The following is an 18,939-nucleotide window of genomic DNA, read 5'->3' on the forward strand; positions in this document are numbered from 1 at the left end:
CAAGAAATTAGCCATTTGTCTCATATGTAATATAGGGAACCCCTTTCTATTCTAAATAATTATAAGACTGTATCTTATCATATGATGTATAACTACAAATAACCAAAACATTACACCTCAAAACCTTAGGAAGATCTACACTTAGTACTCCAGAAAGTGCAACAGAATCCGCAATAGCTAGTCCTTTTCTTTCATTTAAATAGGAATAGTAGTAGTTGCAGTAGTAGCAGTAAGAGAAGCCGTAGCAGCAGTATGAGTAGGAGTAGTAGGAAATTAGTAGTTGGAGAAACAGTAGTAGGAATAGTAGTAGTAGTAGTAGTAGTAGTAGTAGTAGTAGTGGTAGTAGTAGTAGTAATAGTTCCAGTAGTAATAGTAGGATTAGTGGTATTAGTAGTAGAAGAAACAGTCAAAAAGTATTAAAAACAGTAGTAGTCTTAATAGTAAACGGAACCTATGATTTTTCTTGTATTTAATCAAGGGGCAGTTAGGGTTCGTTTTATGTCTGTCCTGAATATTCTTGCATTATTTCAAACACATAGATAGTATTCTTATGAATGATATTTACTTGATATTTCTAATTGTAACAGAGCCATCCCGTGTACCGTGTAACTGTTCTGGATCTGCTGTAGGCATCGCAGTCTTAGCCATCCTGTTAGCTGTGTCTATCATCACCAACGTCATTCAATTCATTGTGTGGAGAAGACAAGAAACAATATCAGGTTAACTGAACTACCCCAACCCCACCCTGAAAAGTATTGTGTTTCAACCCGATCCCACCTCCCATATAACAATTACTATAACTAATAATCAAGTTGACATAATTTCCTTATGATATGAAAATATATCCATTTAAAAGGGGTGGTTTTGGGAAGGGTTTAAATGGTGTATTCTTTCTTCTTTTGTCCATTTACAGCCCTCGAACTATGTGTAAAAGTAAATTCTACAAAACATACATATATTAATCGCAAAGTTACTTTCCAAGAAAAACTGGCGGAAATTGGTAACTATGATTTGGTATTAGAATAGTCTATTTAAACAGTTTACAAATGAAAGTATCCTTCAATTATATACCTCATATTGATTCGTTCTATTAAAAAAAATACATATCAACAATTTTACTCATCAGATTTGCGTGTAAATAATTTGTATTCTTGTAATTGTATCACTGATTCACTTAGCTTTCTATAAATGAATGCAGATATTCATTTATTATAAAAATCATAGGAATAGTAGCTTTTTTATATATCCACAGAATGTCATTGAACTAAAATTAGTTTTGTAATATCCCTAGCGACTGCATTATGTCTTATGAAAATGAATGGAACTATTTAAATTTGATTGGACTATATATATGTCATTCTGTAAAGTAATTTTTTTTTTTTGGTAACATGCATAAAATATTTAATTATCAAAGATAAAGTAATCCTTATCAGGATATCCTAATCAAGCTGACGAAACTAATATGTTACAAGTTAATGGCCTATCATGAAAAACCGATTCGTGTTAGTGTTTAAAATGTATGTATTTAATTGTCATTGACTTAATAATTGCCTTAGCAGATTAGGGAAACATATTACTGAAAATTGATAGCGAAGGTATTTTTTTTTGCATATCATAATTCGTATCGCTTTCTCGAAAGTACTTACCAATACATGTACCATGTCAATACCTCAGGATAGTGCTCATTTACTACGGACTAAAGTTAGTTTCCATGTTGATAAATGTGTCATATACCTTTTTTCTGTGCGCAGAAGATATATCAACATTTCTATATTGGATTCTTCTTTTTGTTTTTTCTTTTTGCAGGTTTTGAAGCATCAAAGAAACCTGTTCCTAGGTTAGTATTAAGCAGTTTGGAATATTGAACAGAATTTATATATATATATATATATATATATATATATATATATATATATATCGATTACACAAACATATGCGCCCACAATTTATCATGTGTTTACAATCATGTTAAATATGTTTAAAAGTAAAGTGAAACTCGAGCTTGTATTCATATGAAACTCTCGTCTTTAAGGGGATTAAAAAGAAGTTAATTTGAATGCAGAATGAAGACATGTTTCGTAATGCGGAAAACGAAAATGATTCGGTATTTATTATCACACCAAAAATGAGCATCCCTTTTCTAATACAAGTATTTGGAAATTAGCTCTGTGAGATGGCTATGAGATGGCGCTGTACAATAAACAGTACGCTACTAGGGCAGAAAGTTGAACATGTTAGTATTGATTTAAATGCCTTATAAGAAATAACATTTGTTTTTTTGTCAGAGAAAAAAGATGCGTATCCCATGAGGCGAATGAGAACATGGCATATGAGATGATTCAGACCGGAGATAGCGGTGAGAAAATGTGTGAAATCAGTCAAATGTTTGCGTTGGAAAATTTATTCACAACATAAGTAGTGGAGATATTTATGACTTTGTACGTGGCCAAATAAATGTCTCATAGTTATACAAATACTAAATGATAATCATGTCGCCCCAAACTCCCTCCCCCCCCCCCAATTAGGGTACGCATATGCTTGCTCCCTCCATTTGAAAAGCCCCCCAAAGTCCAGTGTGTAAAGTCAATACGGGCCGGATTTCTGTGTACTACGTGCCGGACTTTGGTGCGCGAAAAGTACCCCTTTTTTGGACATTTTGGTAACACGCTTGATATCCCTTCGTTCCCGGAGTAGGGGGGGGGGGGCGGGCCCAAACTGACAATATGTCGTAACTATCAAGTGCATACTTTGTATCAATTGATTAAATTAGTAGTATATTTTCCGAAGAAAACATAAGCTTAATCATTCTCCCCGATCATATTCATGCTTGGCCTACTACTCAACAGAGGTTTAAAATCTTACCTCTGATAATAGCCACTTTTTTTTAAATTGCGAATTCACATCCCTTCCCGTACACACACGCATACACACACTCAATGATTAGTTTCTGGTGAATACTCTTTCACGTTCGTTTTATATTTCAAAAGAAATGTAGAATGATCGTCCGAGGGTAGCTTTAACCCTTTTTTAGAGTGTAAAAGATTGCTTGCATTTTATCTTTTAAATAATAGAATCCTTGTGATAATATTTTGTTTTTGTTTTTATTTTATAGCATGCACAGCCCTCAAACTCGGTCCATCCTACTCCCCCATCATTGCTCCTGGAAACGTGACGTTTTTCACTAGACTCGGTTCAATCGGACGGGGTGATTTCGGCGAGGTATGGAAGGGAGAACTTCGCTCGAATCAAAGTCAAGTAGACGTTGCTATCAGGCAGATTCCAGGTGAGGTTTTGCCAACCACTCCTTAAAAAGACCGAAAGGGAAAATCGCTTTCATGAATATCAATGTAGCCTAAAATAACTTGAACTTCATGAAACGTTGTATTTATCATTAATAATCACTAATAACACATCGCTTGTAAAGTAAGCCATTTATTATGTTCTCTTAGATCAAGTGACCAAATCAAGCAACGTTCTTGAAGCTGTCAGTGTACTTTCTGAGCTAGCGGATCAGCCAAATGTTGTCACGTGCCTGGGATATTGTCAAGAACAAGGTAAAAACCTCCTCCGGTAAAAAAAAAAGCTGTCCATTGTCTGCCAAATATCATACTTATTAAAGGCATCATTTAACAATGCTAAATCTGAGATGCACTGCCCTACGTGTTATCAATGTCTGTGATATGTTGTAATATTGAAGCCCCACCCCCCCCCCGAAAAGAAAAGAAAGAAAATCGCCATTCAAAATGATCAAGAAGTGCCTCACAAAATTAAAAGTCTTTGAGTGACCGGTTTTACCATACTCGTTTTCCCATATAGACTGTAGTGTTATGAAAACCGTTAGGAACAAGCGGAATTTGGTTTCGTTTTCCAATCATATATATCTTGATAATCAGACAGGCGATCGGCTTGTAAAAGTCATGGGGTTCCTGACTGACCTAAAGGTTTATAATTATTATTGCAGCATGAGCTTAATCCAGGATTTTGTTTCAGAATCTGAGACAAAGTTACCAGATTCCTTTAATGTGAATATGAGAATTTTATCTAATAAATTCGGTATAGTTAAGGGTATGAAACATTTTTGTGTATGCTCCGCGCCTGACGAACAAGGAACGATTTAATCAGTAAAACAAGAACTTCAAGGTCTTTGAAGACCATTCCAATCTATTGGATAGTTAATGTTTTTCTTTTAATAAAACGAGATTTTTGATGAAACACAATGTAACAGCTGAATTTCAACACCATCACAATATTTTTGTTCGGATATTTGTTCGGATTTCGTAATAAGACATTGCCATGTTCCCACATAGGGGTCGCACATGGCGATTAAAAAGGCGATAGATTGATTTTTTTCCAGGAAGTAGGTGCTATCGTGTTTTTCATACATTTTTTTCTTCAATTGAACGAATTGCCCTTGATGCAGGTAGCATTCTGTATGAGTTCATCTCTGGGGGTACCCTACTCACCCATCTACAGACAACGGGGGTGGAGTCCCAACCCACATACGGCAATCTCAAACCAAAGGGGGTTCGTCTCGATGAAGGTAGTCTACTCAACTTGGCTTGGCAAATTGCAAAAGGGATGCAATTTCTTGGATCTAAGAAGGTAAAATTATTTCAAGAGGAGAGGGGAGTATTCTTTTTTTAAAGGAGGAGATAATGAGGAATAATTGAGAAGCCGAAAAAAGGAGACAATGAGGAGGGGGTGGTTGTGAGCATGTACGTTGAGGCCGAGGAAAAGGTGATAAAACATGAGGAACGATGCGAGAGTCGGAAATGAAATTCATAATGAGAATGGTGAAAATGAGCTGAAGCTTACTCCACAAATGAATTATTTTATAATGTTTTTTATTAATTTGTTTATTGTTACTGTTTAAATTTTTTATTATCGTTTTTTTTAAACTCTTAAAGGTAATACAAAGTTTTGGGAAATTTAGAAAATTGGGTGGATAATGAATCTTTACAATTTTGATAAAATTGGATGCCCCCATGGATGTATTATAAGCACTAAAACAATTAACCTCAGAAACACTCCTGTTTTCGAGAAAAATTTAATATAAAAATTTACCGGTGCTGCCGGTAAATTTTGGTAAATTTCAAATAGCGCTTACGGCCGTACAATGGTAGCTGCGACCATGAAAATCTCAGAATATGTAGTTGTGATATATAATTTCCAAACGGGAATAGCTAATCGGTCCAATATGCTTATTTGAACCAAATTCATGACCCTATACCAAAACTTTGTATTACCTTTAAGATCATCCATGGAACTCTCTGTGCTCACAATGTGTTACTAGCTGATGGAAGGCAATGCAAGTTATCAGATTATGGACTATCTTCATCATTGTTTAGCGACAAAGGTGTAAGTATTATCGCTTATATTCAATGATATATTGTCAGCATAGAAAAAAATATCGAAACATAATTGAAACTAGGAAAACGCGACCCATGGAATTATGTTTTATGATTTTTCACGTTTGTTATTGTTTTCCCTTAAATTATTTAAACACAATAGTATATATATATATATATATATATTTATATATATAACCTGTACTGTACTTACTTTATCGACAGTGGTTTTTGTATAGTTTTGCCATTTGCTATATTGTATATTTTGTATACTTGTGAACAATTCAGCCTGCTAATCATGATTTGTGTTAAACCATGAATAAATGATATTAAATTATTTAAAGAAATGAAAAGAAAAACTGTAATTCTCAGAAACTTAACGTTAAGATGATTTTCAACCTTCTTTGTATTTTCCAACTTTTAAGAAACCAACAAGATGGAGTTCGCCTGAATCCATGGGTACTGGTGACCAATCAACATATGGAGATATCTGGTCTTTTGGTATCGTCTTGTGGGAAATTGTAACATTGGGTAAAAAAAGAAAAATAATATCACAACAAATTTTTCGTTTCATCCTAAAGACCCTGATATTATCATATAATACAGATTAAATTGATGATAAATGGAGATATCTGGTCTTTTGGTATCGTCTTGTGGGAAATTGTGACATTGGGTAAAAAAAGAAAAATAATATCACAACAAATTTTTCGTTCCATCCTAAAGACCCTGATATTATCATATAATAAAGATTAAATTGATGATAAATAATAATAATAATAATAATGATAATAATAATAGGGATAATATTTGGTAACCATAGGAAGCCTTATCAGTTGTACAGCTGTTCATCCGCATGGCCTTTTCATTAATATTACCCTAGCAATATAATAGCCAGGTGGGTGGAATGGGTAGAGAGTGACAACTATGGATTTACATCTTACCGAAGGACGTTAGTGCCAGGCTGGAATTCGAAACCCTTGGAATGAAAGTCAAAAGAATGAACCACTATACAACGTTTTCTTCACTTTAAGTGGTTCATATGATGTTAGTAACTAAAGTAACATATATCATTGGAATTTAGTAATCAAATAGAAAATTATTGATATTTGTTTGGCGTACGTTAAGGACAGAGAATGCAAGTTACCTTTTCTACATTTTATGTATATTTATTTACCGATAATAAGTGCGATTTTAGATTCATTGTATTGTTCCTATCACAATACATGTCACAGATGTTAATAACATTAGGTCTAACGTTTTCCCACTAGTTCTGCGTGTACTATCAAAGTTTGATAGAAAATTATATATGTGGTTAAAGGTAATACAAAGTTTTGGGGAATTTTGAAAATTGGGTGGATACCCAATAAACAAAATCACGTGAAAATCACGTCAATATCAAGGTATCGACTTGAGGAGAGTTACGTTCTTCAAACACCGGACATTTACGTAAATGTGTTAATACGTTTCTTGCAATAGGTAACTTAAAACACACGTACACTAAATCATGCAATTGTCACTGCAATATCACCATTATAATAACGTGATTATCCCCACCTTGGAGACCATGGTTTGTAAACCTAACACTCCCGTGTTTGTTTGGTTATGAAATTACATCTTCATACACGAAATTATCGCGTCACAGAAACACGTGAAGCGTTAGTGATAGTTTTAGTCAGAATATCTGCGTGAAATTCACGTGAATATTACGAGGCTGACTTGAGATGAATCATGTTCTTCATTCACGTGAAATTTACGTCGAAGAGGAAGTATGTTACTGTAACCCGCGTTCAACCCAATAATTACGCAAATGTTACACAATAAATGAACCAAAATAATGACGTTCTCATCCCGTTTCTGAACATTGTGTCGTGGATCTTCCATAATTACGTCCAGGCACGCCGGAAGCAGTTTGGGATTAGAGGGGGTTGGGTGGGGGGGGGGGGGGGGGGGTGCAAACATCCCAGAAGAGAAAGCTAGTTGCAACTGGTCCAGTTGATGAACCATTTAATGCCAACTGGTAACCCTGGAAATTGAAATGGGCTAAATGATCCAGTTGATCCAGGCCAGTTATAATTCAACTGGTCTAGCTGAGCCATTAGAACCATTTGGTAAAACTTCCAACCAGTTGAACAGCAACAATACTTCAATACTGGTACGTCTGTATTTCCAATGTAAGGGCATTGGTAATAAGTAGACTTACATAATTGAATTAATTGAAATAAATTCGTATACTTGTACTTTATTGAAATTATTTTTAGTTCATAGTTAATGTTTCCCTTATTCATGTTTAACTATTTATACGTAGTAGCGAAATGTCCTAATAACTGGTAATTTATATTTGTAGTATTTTCGAAATGAATTGCATATAACTAAATCATCAGTAATTAAGAAATATGCTGTAAATTCAGATAAATTGTTTAAAAAACATAGATCTGCACGCACCCCATATTCAATATGCAAATGAATTGGTGTCAGCTGGGTCAACTCGAAATATGCCAACGCTCAGTCATCAACTGGTGCAACTGGAAATATGCACACTCCAGTTATCAACTGGTGCAATGAAAATATGCCAACAGTCAGTTATATGGTACCTTAAATGGTAACTGTGAAACCATCAAGACACCCAAGAATAACTCATTTTCACACATGGAAAACACGGAATTCCCAGCTTATATTAATAATCCGTTTGAGTCACGCGATCATCACCGCGGAACTGCTGGCAACTTTGACTACGATTTAAATAGGTGTTTTAAGACACCTAATAATGACTAATTTTTCACACCTAAATATCACGGATTCACAGCTTAGATTAGTAATCAGTTTTAACTACGTGATCATCACCAAAAAAGTTATGGTAACTTTGAAACCATTTAAATAGATGTTTTAAGACACCTAATAATGACTAATTTTCACACCTAAAAGTCACGTATGACAAGCTTAGATCAATAATCCGTTTGAGTCACGAGATCATCACCCCGGAACTTATGGCAACTTTGACTACCATTTAAAAAGGTGTTTTAAAACACTTAATAATTACTAATTTTCACACCTACATATCACGTTTTCACACCTTAGATTAGTAATCAGCTTGAGCCACGTGATCATAACCAAGAAATTTATGGTAACTTTGAAACCTTTTAAAGAGGTGTGTAAGACACTTCAGAATTACTAGTTGAATATAACCAGAGATTCACGGACAGAACAATAAGACGATTAGCCGGTGTAAGTAACGTGATTATTACCATCAACCTTGGATAACCTGTGAAACCAATCAATAAAGGTACTTACAAGACCAAATAATTACGTATTTATCGCCACCATCGGTTAACTGACAAAAAACTCGTTCCTTGGTCAAGTGGTTATTTGGTCATAAACACTTGATTTACAGAGGTAAGTGGAATCCCGTTACTCCAGTCGCGTGATAAACTGGTGGTTTTTAGGTTAGATGAAAACGTGAACAAGGAGTACCTTTTTTGTTTAAATGAAGGCACGTGTCGATAACGTTTAAATCTAGTTCAAAAGGCACTATACTTTAAAATCACTTAAAATACACTCCCAAAAGAGGTTACTTTTTGGTGTTCTGTTTATTGGGTAGTGATTCTTTACAATTTTTATATATGTGGATGCCCCTGTGGGTGTATTATAAGCACTAGAAAATTTAGACCCTGAAACTCTTTTGTTTTCGAGTAAAATTGAATATAAAAATGTACCGGTGCTCCCGGTAAATTTTGATAAATTTCAAATGGCGCCTACGGCCGTACGATGGTAGCTGCGACCATGAAATTCTCAGAAAATGTAGTTGTGATATATAATTTCCAAACGGGAAAAGCTAATCGATCGATTTCGGTCAAGAAACATTGTTTTATAGCTTAATTAATATCTTGACCTTGAGAGGGAGCTATACAACATAAAGAGTTTATTATCTACAATTTCATAACTTTAGACTCGATTTCAACCGCGACAACGATCAATGAGTATTGTAGGATCGCATATGTTTCCAATATGTTCATTTGAACCGAATACATGAACCCATACCAAAACTTTGTATTACCTTTAAATCTAATTCCTCCCAAGACCTCCAGATGCCCCATATTCATATATTGGATTAAATGTTTTACTTGTTATTTTTTTTGATTATTTAAAGGTGCGAGGCCGTACCCTAATATGACCTTTGACGCTGTTCAAACGGAGGTTGACAATGGTTACCAGATGCCACGCCCTCGTCATTGTGCACAAGAAGTGTAAAGTATCATGTTTTTAGGCTTTACTTTGTCTAGGCTTTTAGGCTTAAATGGATAACTGGAGACTATACTGATCATCACATACTGATCATCATATATATTTACATAAATTTACATTTTAAACACAAGATAAATAACAAAGGGAAATGAATGAATGAATGGTTATAACCTTACTATTTCTTGAATAATTTCATTGTATTTCGTCAATAAAACGCTTTGCTTATTTGCTATATGATATTGCATTTTTTTTAATGAATAAAGAAACAGAATTTTAATATTACTATTATACTCTTTACCATCATAGAGAATGTTGATATATATTATGTTTATTACGTAATGGCCTAAATTTAACATGAGGTTTATCATGTTTCCCTTTTCTTCAATATAACTTTTAATTTTGTTATAATATCTATTTTCTCATGAAAGTGATTATTAAACAACTTTTCATTTTTTCCAAAAAACTCGAACCTTATTATATTTTAACAAAATAATAAAATTGGTTTATGTTTCTTAACATACATCAAACTGGTCATTGTCCATTATACGCCATGTGCATAGATTATGATTTGATGGAAAGATATAAAGCAATACTTAAAAAAACTTGATATATTATTTTTGTTAAAATTGACAATTTAAGACTTTCTGCCAAGTAAATGAAAAAGGTATATTCAAATAATTTACCCAGTGACGTGTTACAATAGGTTTTTTTAAGTTTTTTTTTCAGGAGGGATAAGTAATAATGTTTCGCCTTCAAACTGAATACTGTAGTTTAACGAATCTCCTGTAGCTACTCATATCCAATTTCAGTATACATTTAACTTATGGCTTGGAAAACATTTCTTAAATTTCGCGTATTCGAACTAAAATAATAATTGATGAATACCAACTTTACTATTCAACAGAATCGAATCTTTCCAACTTACATTTATAATCACGTGCTTCACTTTACACATTCATGTTACGTACCACATTGAGAACAATAATGTCGAATTGTTGATGTGATATGACTATTTTTCCATAATATCTCCTCTTTTATTTCTGTTACCTCAACCAAACCTTGATATTAAAAATTGTACCATGCATTACAAAGATTTTGATAAAACTCTGGCAGTCTATTTTGTTTACTTAACATATTCATATTTTTCTAAATATTTAAATATCTAAAGATATCTGGAAAATTTCCTATCATTTCGATCAAATATTTAGTAATGATTTTCATCTGCAAAATTTGTTCATCCAATAATTTGCTCATCAAAGATAAGTACAAAGAATTTATTTTCGATTCAATGTCTACCATATCAATACTTGACATACATGTACATGACGATGATTGTTATATATATATAATAATGGATAGATTTAATGATGATGTTGATCATCAGATGCGGATTATATTTCCCACCGATATATATCTAAGGTAAGTTACACGAAAAATCTCTCCTTTGACTCTATATGGGAACCTGAAAATAAAACGTTTAGCACTTCTTTTAGATAAGTATCAACTTCTTCTTATCTTTCAGGTATACGGTCATGTCTGGTTGTTGGGAGAAGGAACCTACGAATCGGAGTAACTTTGATCAGACCCTCACGAGTTTGGAGAGGATTCTAGAAAAAGAATCACGTAAGATGAACTCAACTGCATTATTTTTATATGTCCAATGCAGAATTTATTTTCCCCATGTTATGGCCCGGTCCCACTGGCCGATGGACACAACACGTATGCATAAAGGACACAGCGGACGAGCAAAATTTCGCGGGTGGCTCCATCCGTTTTCATCCGCTCCAGAAATGGACAAAATTTGCGAAAATTTGCGAAAACAGAACGGAAAATAACGGACGTGGGTAGTATGTAGCGGGAATGTTAAACGGATGTTCATCGGAAGCCTAGCGAATGAAAGCGGATGGAAGTGGATGACAGCTTTGAAAACTTTATATACGAGATGCATACGCTTACATCCTTTCTATTTCCGTGCTACTAACGATGTACAGACGTTCCGTGTACCTTATCTTTCCTCCCTCTTTCCGTTTTCAGGTGTAGCGGATGTGAGTTGCGAGGATGCCCAGAGGATGCAGAGAGGATACAGCGGACGTTTAACGGATGATAACGGACATAGAACGTTTGTTGCTCGTATTTGTCGCGGATTTACATCGTACACGGCGGAAGTTCATCCGTTCTAAAAGTTTTGTGCAGCTCAAAACTTTTTGCGCGGATGAAATCACAGTGGACGGATGCTCGATGGATAGAGCGTATGAAACACGTATGCAATGAGTACACAACGGATGCATAGCGTTTTCCAACGGATGGCAAGATTTTGTTACGCTTTACATCCTCTTTGCATCCGTAAGTGCAGTGGGACCGGGCCTTTATATTCATTTATATAATCCCGTCGGTATATTAACCTCAGTTGAACAGGTATCATGAAAAACCCTGACTTAATAATGATCTTGAAACTTCTTTTCCTTTTTTAATGGTTATCTATGTTTTTTAATTTATTTATCTCCCATATCCTTCCGATGCCTTTTCATATATATTTAAGTTTTTTTGTATTCATATATAATCATAATTTTTCTTATTTTCAATTTTTCCATAGAATTAAGAAGGAGGCAATAAACGTCTCATATTGACAATTCCTTTTTTTATTTGTCAACATTAAAATTGCAATGTGAGCGTCAGAATGATGCCGGGAAGAAATGCTTTCAGATCTAAAGCCAGGGTCAAAATACTACTTTAGTTTTATAGGCATCGTTTAATGTTTAGTCTGAGATACATGGTCCTACGTGCTATCAGTGCCTGTGATATGGTGTAACATTGCAATTGTTATTATTATCATTTTCATATTAATAGTATTATCATTTTGAATTTCACAGATTTACCTGTCTCTCAATGACTTAGATGAAGGATTGTTTGTGTCTACACTGGACATGTGAGATTAAGCCTAGGTCGGATATACAGCGGTACTACAATGCATCTTCACCTTTTTCGCTGTATGATGACTGGAACCGAGCCAACTAATTGGACTATAGGGACGTTGTAGGGACATTAAAAGGACTAACTTGTGTTAGATTTAGCCAAGAGTGCAGAATTAGGCTATCGCAAATACTTTAAAAAAATATTTTGCGTTGAGTTTACGTCATTTTGAAAGATTTTCCTTTTTTTTCAATATCAATAAGTAGAATTTGTAAAATAGTTAAAGAAGTTTAATTGACAATGTCTGGATGTGCAGCTATTTTAGAAAACATGAAATTTGTGAATATCAAGAGGCCCTAGTATAACAACTGATCTCATACATTCAACAGCAATTTTTTTGTTTTTACTGTGTGAAATTTATTTCTAATTACCTTGCAACGTTTGCCAATCTTTGTGTTATTTCATAGTATTGTATATGTGGATGACCTCCTACCCCCTTTCTTCTTTCTTTTCATCACCCCTCTCTCTCTCTTCTCTCTCTCTCTCTCTCTATATATATATTTTCCTTTGTTTCCATTCTCCCCTCCGTCTGTCAATCCATATTTATCTCTCTCCACTATTCTCCTCTTCTTTCCATCTTTTGCACTCTTAGTCCTCTTTCTCACCCTCTCCCCTTCACCTGCCTTTTCAAAACATAGAGCTTACTTTAATATGGCTCACTCTTCCCTTTAGGGTATCATTTACATCACACAATACTATTTCGAAACCTTCATCTATACATTAAAGGTAAAGACCAGTTATGGTCATGCGAATGCATTGTGAAAGAAACGTTGTGGAATCGATCAGAAAAGGTTGATCATCCAGCATCTAGCATCTGCAAGGTTCTGGAATCATCAAAATGATAAGAAATTTGGCCCAGTCTTCGTAAAGTTACAAGCACTATACACAGAAAGATGTATATGGGACTACCCTATATCTCTCACAGATCATGAGAGAAACAAATTTACCAAATATACGAATTAGTAGGCAGTTTCCCGGCAAATTTTTTATCATCATGTATTAGTCAAAACATATTCTTTCACATGATTGGTAATGAGAGCTTCCATTTCATTTTTTGAAATTGGGGCGTTTCCAATACTGGTCTTTACCTTTAAAAACATATACTTCTCTTTCAATAGTAGACACACAATTATCACAATTTTGAGTAATTTCCAGTCGCATAAAGATTGTTTACTCGTATTTGTATGTTCCTGCTTAAAGGTAATACAAAGTTTGGGGGAATTTTGAATTGGGTGGATGGTGATTCTTTACAATTTTGATATATTTGGATGCCCATGTGGATGTATTATAAGCACTATAAAATTTAGCCCCTAAAACATTTCTGTTTTCGAGAAAAATTGAATATAAAAATTTAACGGTGCTCCCGGTAAATTTTGATGAATTTCTAATAGCGCCTACGGCCATACAATGGTAACTGCGACCATGAAAATCTTAGAATATGTAGTTGTGATATATAATTTCCAAACCGGAATAGCTAATCGGTCGATTTTAGTCAATAAACATTGTTTTATAGCTTAATTAATATATTGACCTTGAGAGGTAGCTATACAACATAAAACTTTAGTTATTTACAATTTCATAACTTTAGACTCGATTTCAACCGCGACAACGATCACTGAATATTGTAGGATAGTATATGCTTCCAATATGTTCATTTGAACCAAATTCATGACCCCATACCAAAACTTTGTAATACCTTTAATGTATTTCTTATTATGTAGATACTTTTGTAAAATTATTGTACAATTCAGCCCCTGGCTGCGATGCAGTATTATAATATAATAACTATTCCTTTTATAGTATACTTTAACCCTACATTAAAACCAAATAGCCTCGCAATACTATGTCTGATCGATTGTTGAGCTGGCCTGACCCCATAGGTACGTGCTCTATTCCCCCAAAATTGGAATATTATTTGCTTACCTATTTTCATGAAATAATTGTTACATTTTATTTATTTTTGAACAATTAAGTTTATGTCTGTTAGGAACTATATTCATTAATTTAAAGGGTCATAGAGATTCATCAAAAAAGTTATGGGAATATAAACAAGCTTTATCTGTCAAGAAAACAAAAATAATGTCACAATTACAACTTCATCGGCATCAGGGTATACTATTATGTTGGCCTGTGCGTATGTGTGTGTGTCTGCGCGCGCGTGTGTGTGCGTGTGTGTATGCGGGCGTGTATGTTTGTGTTGATTATAAATATAAAGGGTATGTTCTAATATCTAGTTCACAGTAACTGTGCTAAGGTTATGTCAATATTGTTTAGACGGTAAAATATCATCGTATGGTTCTACGGTTTTGATATTCTCTATGCTTCTCTTTTTTGCACAATTCTCTTTGTACATAATGTTTCTACTGTGCTAAATATTCAACGTATTATATAAATATATATACAACTCAGCACTTACTAGATATAGACGACAACATTCGGGAGTGTACATAAAGATATTTTACAACGCAACAAAATTGGAGAAAGATACAAGGATATTCTGTATTTGAAAGAGAGATCAGAAAAGGCATAGAATAACAATCTAGCAGAAAGGAAAGTGTACAATAACAAACGAAAAGATAAAAGTTCATTTAAATTTTTAATAACAAGTGTAAGTTAAATTTGATGTTGTACTTACCTTTTGTGTTATTTGTGCATGATTAATGTTCTAAAGATTTCAAAGATTTTAATGTTAAAAAGGTCCCCTACTTAGGCAAAAAATATCTACACAGTATGTATGAATTTTGAATTTTATTATTAAACTTCAATCATATACATGAACATTTTGTTTCATAATACATATATAAAACAATTTTATAAACAAGAAAATCAGCAAGTAGTATAGTTTCCCGAGTAATCACAAATTAACCATAAACATTGTAGCTTGTATATGCAGTGGTAAATTATATTATAACAAATAATTATATGATACGTACCAGTCTATGTTTGACAATAAAGATACAAAACAAATGGGAATGACAATTTCGATATTGATGTTCTAAAAAAAAATGGGTTGGATCTTAAAATTCCCCTCAGGTATTTTTGATTGTTTTAATATACTTACAGAAGTGATCGATTTTATTTTTTTAATATTCTAAAGTTTCTTATTGCTTACACATTTCTCTTCATCGCTAAGATCTGTATATATATAATTTCTCATACATTTTTTTTTTACAGAATGGATCTATTGATGGATCTATTGTGTTTGATATGCAAGGTGTTTTAACATATAAACTTCTCCCAATATATTGATTGCGTACTGTTGCAATGGTTAAAGGTAAATCACATATTTATTGCTTGTAAGCCTATTAACATCTGTTAAAGAAAAGTTGATATGATTGTGAATTTATTTGATATTGATACTTTTTCACAATTTGTTAATGAGTACTGCTATTATTCAAGAAATATCAAACTTTAATTAACCTTTGACACTGATGATTCAAATCAAACTGACGATGATTTGTCAAAAGATCATGATATTGTACTACTGACTAGGTCTATTAAAAGTCTATTTCTCTAACAAATAATATAATATATAATATTGATACAATCGAAGAGATACTGCTGATGCCAAACGTAGATAGGGCAAATATAGAGTAAAAATAAATGTGATGGATGCAAATTAAGTTTGCGTATTATAAAAATAATCAAGGTTTCATTGTTGCCTATTTCATGGATTACACTACAAAAAATACACAGCAATTAATACAAAAACGAAGCGTGTATTGCATGAGAACCCGCCTCACCTATTGCACTACAAAGGGTTAAACAAAACACGGGTAAATCCAGCCCCCCCCCCCCAAAAAAAAAAAAGAAGTTGGAAGCAGAAACATAAAGTAGAGACAAAAAATGTATATACGGAGAGAGGGAGAGAGACACAGAGAGAGGGAATCAACCCCTGGAAAATTAACCCCCGGAAAAATACCCCCAAGGACAATTACCTCCCCCCCCCCCTCCCTGGAAATAACCCCAAAGGACAACCAGCCCCGAGGCCAATTACCCCCTGGACATATTACCCCCTAGGACAATATCACCCCGCGCGGACGATTACCCAAACAAAATTATGCTTTATCAAAAATCAACTTATAATCATGGTAGGATTCCCCTTTAAAGAACAGGGGAAGGGGTGATTTTCGAGAGGAGGGGTGATTTTCAGGGGGAGGGGGCGGGTTACTTGTGCTCGGGTGGATTTCCTTGGTTGCCCTAGGATGTAAGTTTTAGGGTTTGGGTAATCATCCTCGGGGTAATTGTTCTTCCGTGTCCTTGGTGGGGGGGGGGGGGTATTTTTAGGGATGGGGGTAATATTCATGGGGGTTATTTTCCTTGTGGGGTAATTTTCTGGGGGGTAATTTCCGGGGGTGATTGTCCAGGGGTTAATTGTTTTGATACGGGATAATCTAAGCATTTATCTTGTTTCTGTTTTCTTCAAGATTCGCCACTTTTGTATGTTTTTGAAAAAAGTCATGTAAAGAGCTGAACAAACTTTTGTATCAAGCGCCACTGGAATTCAATGTATGTCGTTTCATATCATACGTATTTGCAAAGATATATTTACTTAGTGTATATTCATATCACTATTTTTAGCAACTATATTTTATTGATATCTACTCATATCGTAATTATTAGCAACGATATATTTCAACGGTTGAAGAAGGGCAAAATGTTGTTATTAGCAAGAATACTAAAATTGTAGCAATGATAATACGAGTGGGAATGATAATAATTTTGCGATCATCAAATTAAGGCAAAGTGTGCACCTTTTCAACTCCATTAGCACCTCGCCTTGTGGATGTGAGTACTTTGAAGTATCCAATATTTGTTTCACATAATCAGAAATGATGATTGAGGGGGGGGGGGGGGCTCGCAATCTTACAAGATGCATGACATTTACGGACAGAGAAAGAAAAGGAAGAATGTGTGGGAGGGTTTGGTGTAAAAATGTCAGAGGTAAAAACACCAGAAGTAAAAGTTTTAGAGATAAAAATGTCAGAAATAAAAATGTTAAAGGGAACTACTGCCAGAAGTAAAAACGTTAAAGGTAAAAATATCACAAGTAGAAATGTAAGAGGTAGAAATGCCAAAGGTAAAACATTCCGCATTTTTACCTCTGGCATTTGTTACGTGACACAGTGTGACACGTCTTTCATTAACGATCCATCATTCCCATCCCTTTCGTTTCCCCAGTTTTGTTTGCCCCCCCCCCATATTTGCCTTCGATGGGGCCTGAAGCACCTACCCCCCCCCCGTAACCGTATACGCCAGTGAGTGTGGTAGTAGTATAGTTGAGGGTGAAGCTCATTCAGAGGCCTCGTTATTCCTAAGATCGTTATGTGGTGTACCCGAAGTAAAATATATCAAAAATATCCAAAATTATATTGAAGTTGATTCAAACACGATCTCTGCTCTACGGAAAGGCCCACAATATTTGTTTTGTCATCGCATTTGTATATTATAACAAAGGGCCCTTCTCTCATGAGCATTGATAATTATATCCTGAAATTGGCCTTTCTGTTTATGTACGTATTTATGATCGACACAAATTAGGCTACCTGGGAAATAAAAAGAGGAAGTTACAAAATACAAAAACACATTTACAAGTTTTTTATTTTTTATTTTCTATAATGTATCGGTAGGGAAGTAGGAATAATAGTAAGTATAAGACGGAATTGACACAAGTCACAAACTTTACGTAAGATAGGGCCTTCTTATTTTAATAGTGACTGGAAATGGTTGATACTTATAAATAAAAGGAAATCAATGTGAAGTGAAAATGTATGTAATTATGTCCTTTTATTTAAAATGTCCTGAAGTTTGAAATAATCCTAAATCCGTGTGGTACTGAACATACACTAGCGTACTGAGTCAGTCATGTAAACGAGAGGCTATGGGATTTAAAATTTATATTCTTTATCACTTCAGAGATAGAGAGGGTAAAAAGGGATAAGAGAAAGAGCGAAAAGGATAAAGGAGAAAGAGACAGAGAGAGAGAGAAAGGGAAGAAGAAGAAGAAGAAGAAGAAGAAGAAAAGAAGAAAATGAAGAAGAGGGCAGAGCGGGTTGGAGGGACAAGGGCGGGGTAGAGGGAGATGGAGAGAGAGAGAGAGAGAGAGAGAGAGAGAGAGAGAGGGGGAGGGGAGGGTAATAGAGATAGATAGAAAGAGAGAGAGAGATAGAGAGAGACGGAGAGATAGCGAGAGAGATAGAGAGAGAGAGAGAGAGAGAGAGCGAGAGAGCGATGAAGGGATTCTTCCTCGACTCCTGATAAATGCATTTGAATCGTTTTGATCTGTTCATGAATGTTATACAAAAGAGAAAATATTATTTAAGAAAACTGTTCAATGTTTAGCCGTGAAAACAGGAGAAAATACTGTTGAAAGTTGACTTTC

General features: G+C 34.5%; 1 protein-coding gene and 2 long non-coding RNA genes across 3 annotated transcripts; all 3 read left to right on the forward strand.

The window, feature by feature from the left end:
• Positions 1-597: 597 nt before the first annotated feature.
• Positions 598-2,356, forward strand: LOC115919976. Its single transcript, XR_004062099.1, has 3 exons — positions 598-719; positions 1,807-1,837; positions 2,286-2,356. It is a non-coding gene; the product is annotated as an uncharacterized LOC115919976 (long non-coding RNA).
• A 467-nt stretch (positions 2,357-2,823) lies between these two features.
• Positions 2,824-5,799, forward strand: LOC115919746 (tyrosine kinase receptor Cad96Ca-like). The gene is made up of 6 exons (XM_030973841.1): positions 2,824-2,848; positions 3,113-3,283; positions 3,450-3,554; positions 4,421-4,602; positions 5,254-5,356; positions 5,774-5,799. Exons 1-6 carry the CDS (start codon positions 2,824-2,826, stop codon positions 5,797-5,799), a joined length of 612 nt encoding a protein of 203 aa, XP_030829701.1.
• A 3,699-nt stretch (positions 5,800-9,498) lies between these two features.
• LOC115919979 lies at positions 9,499-13,171 on the forward strand. The gene is made up of 3 exons (XR_004062101.1): positions 9,499-9,589; positions 11,110-11,210; positions 12,458-13,171. It is a non-coding gene; the product is annotated as an uncharacterized LOC115919979 (long non-coding RNA).
• Positions 13,172-18,939: the final 5,768 nt, after the last annotated feature.

Source organism: Strongylocentrotus purpuratus, unplaced genomic scaffold, assembly GCF_000002235.5.
Source record: "Strongylocentrotus purpuratus isolate Spur 01 unplaced genomic scaffold, Spur_5.0 spur5_contig_866, whole genome shotgun sequence".
NCBI classification, from domain to species: domain Eukaryota; kingdom Metazoa; phylum Echinodermata; class Echinoidea; order Camarodonta; family Strongylocentrotidae; genus Strongylocentrotus; species Strongylocentrotus purpuratus.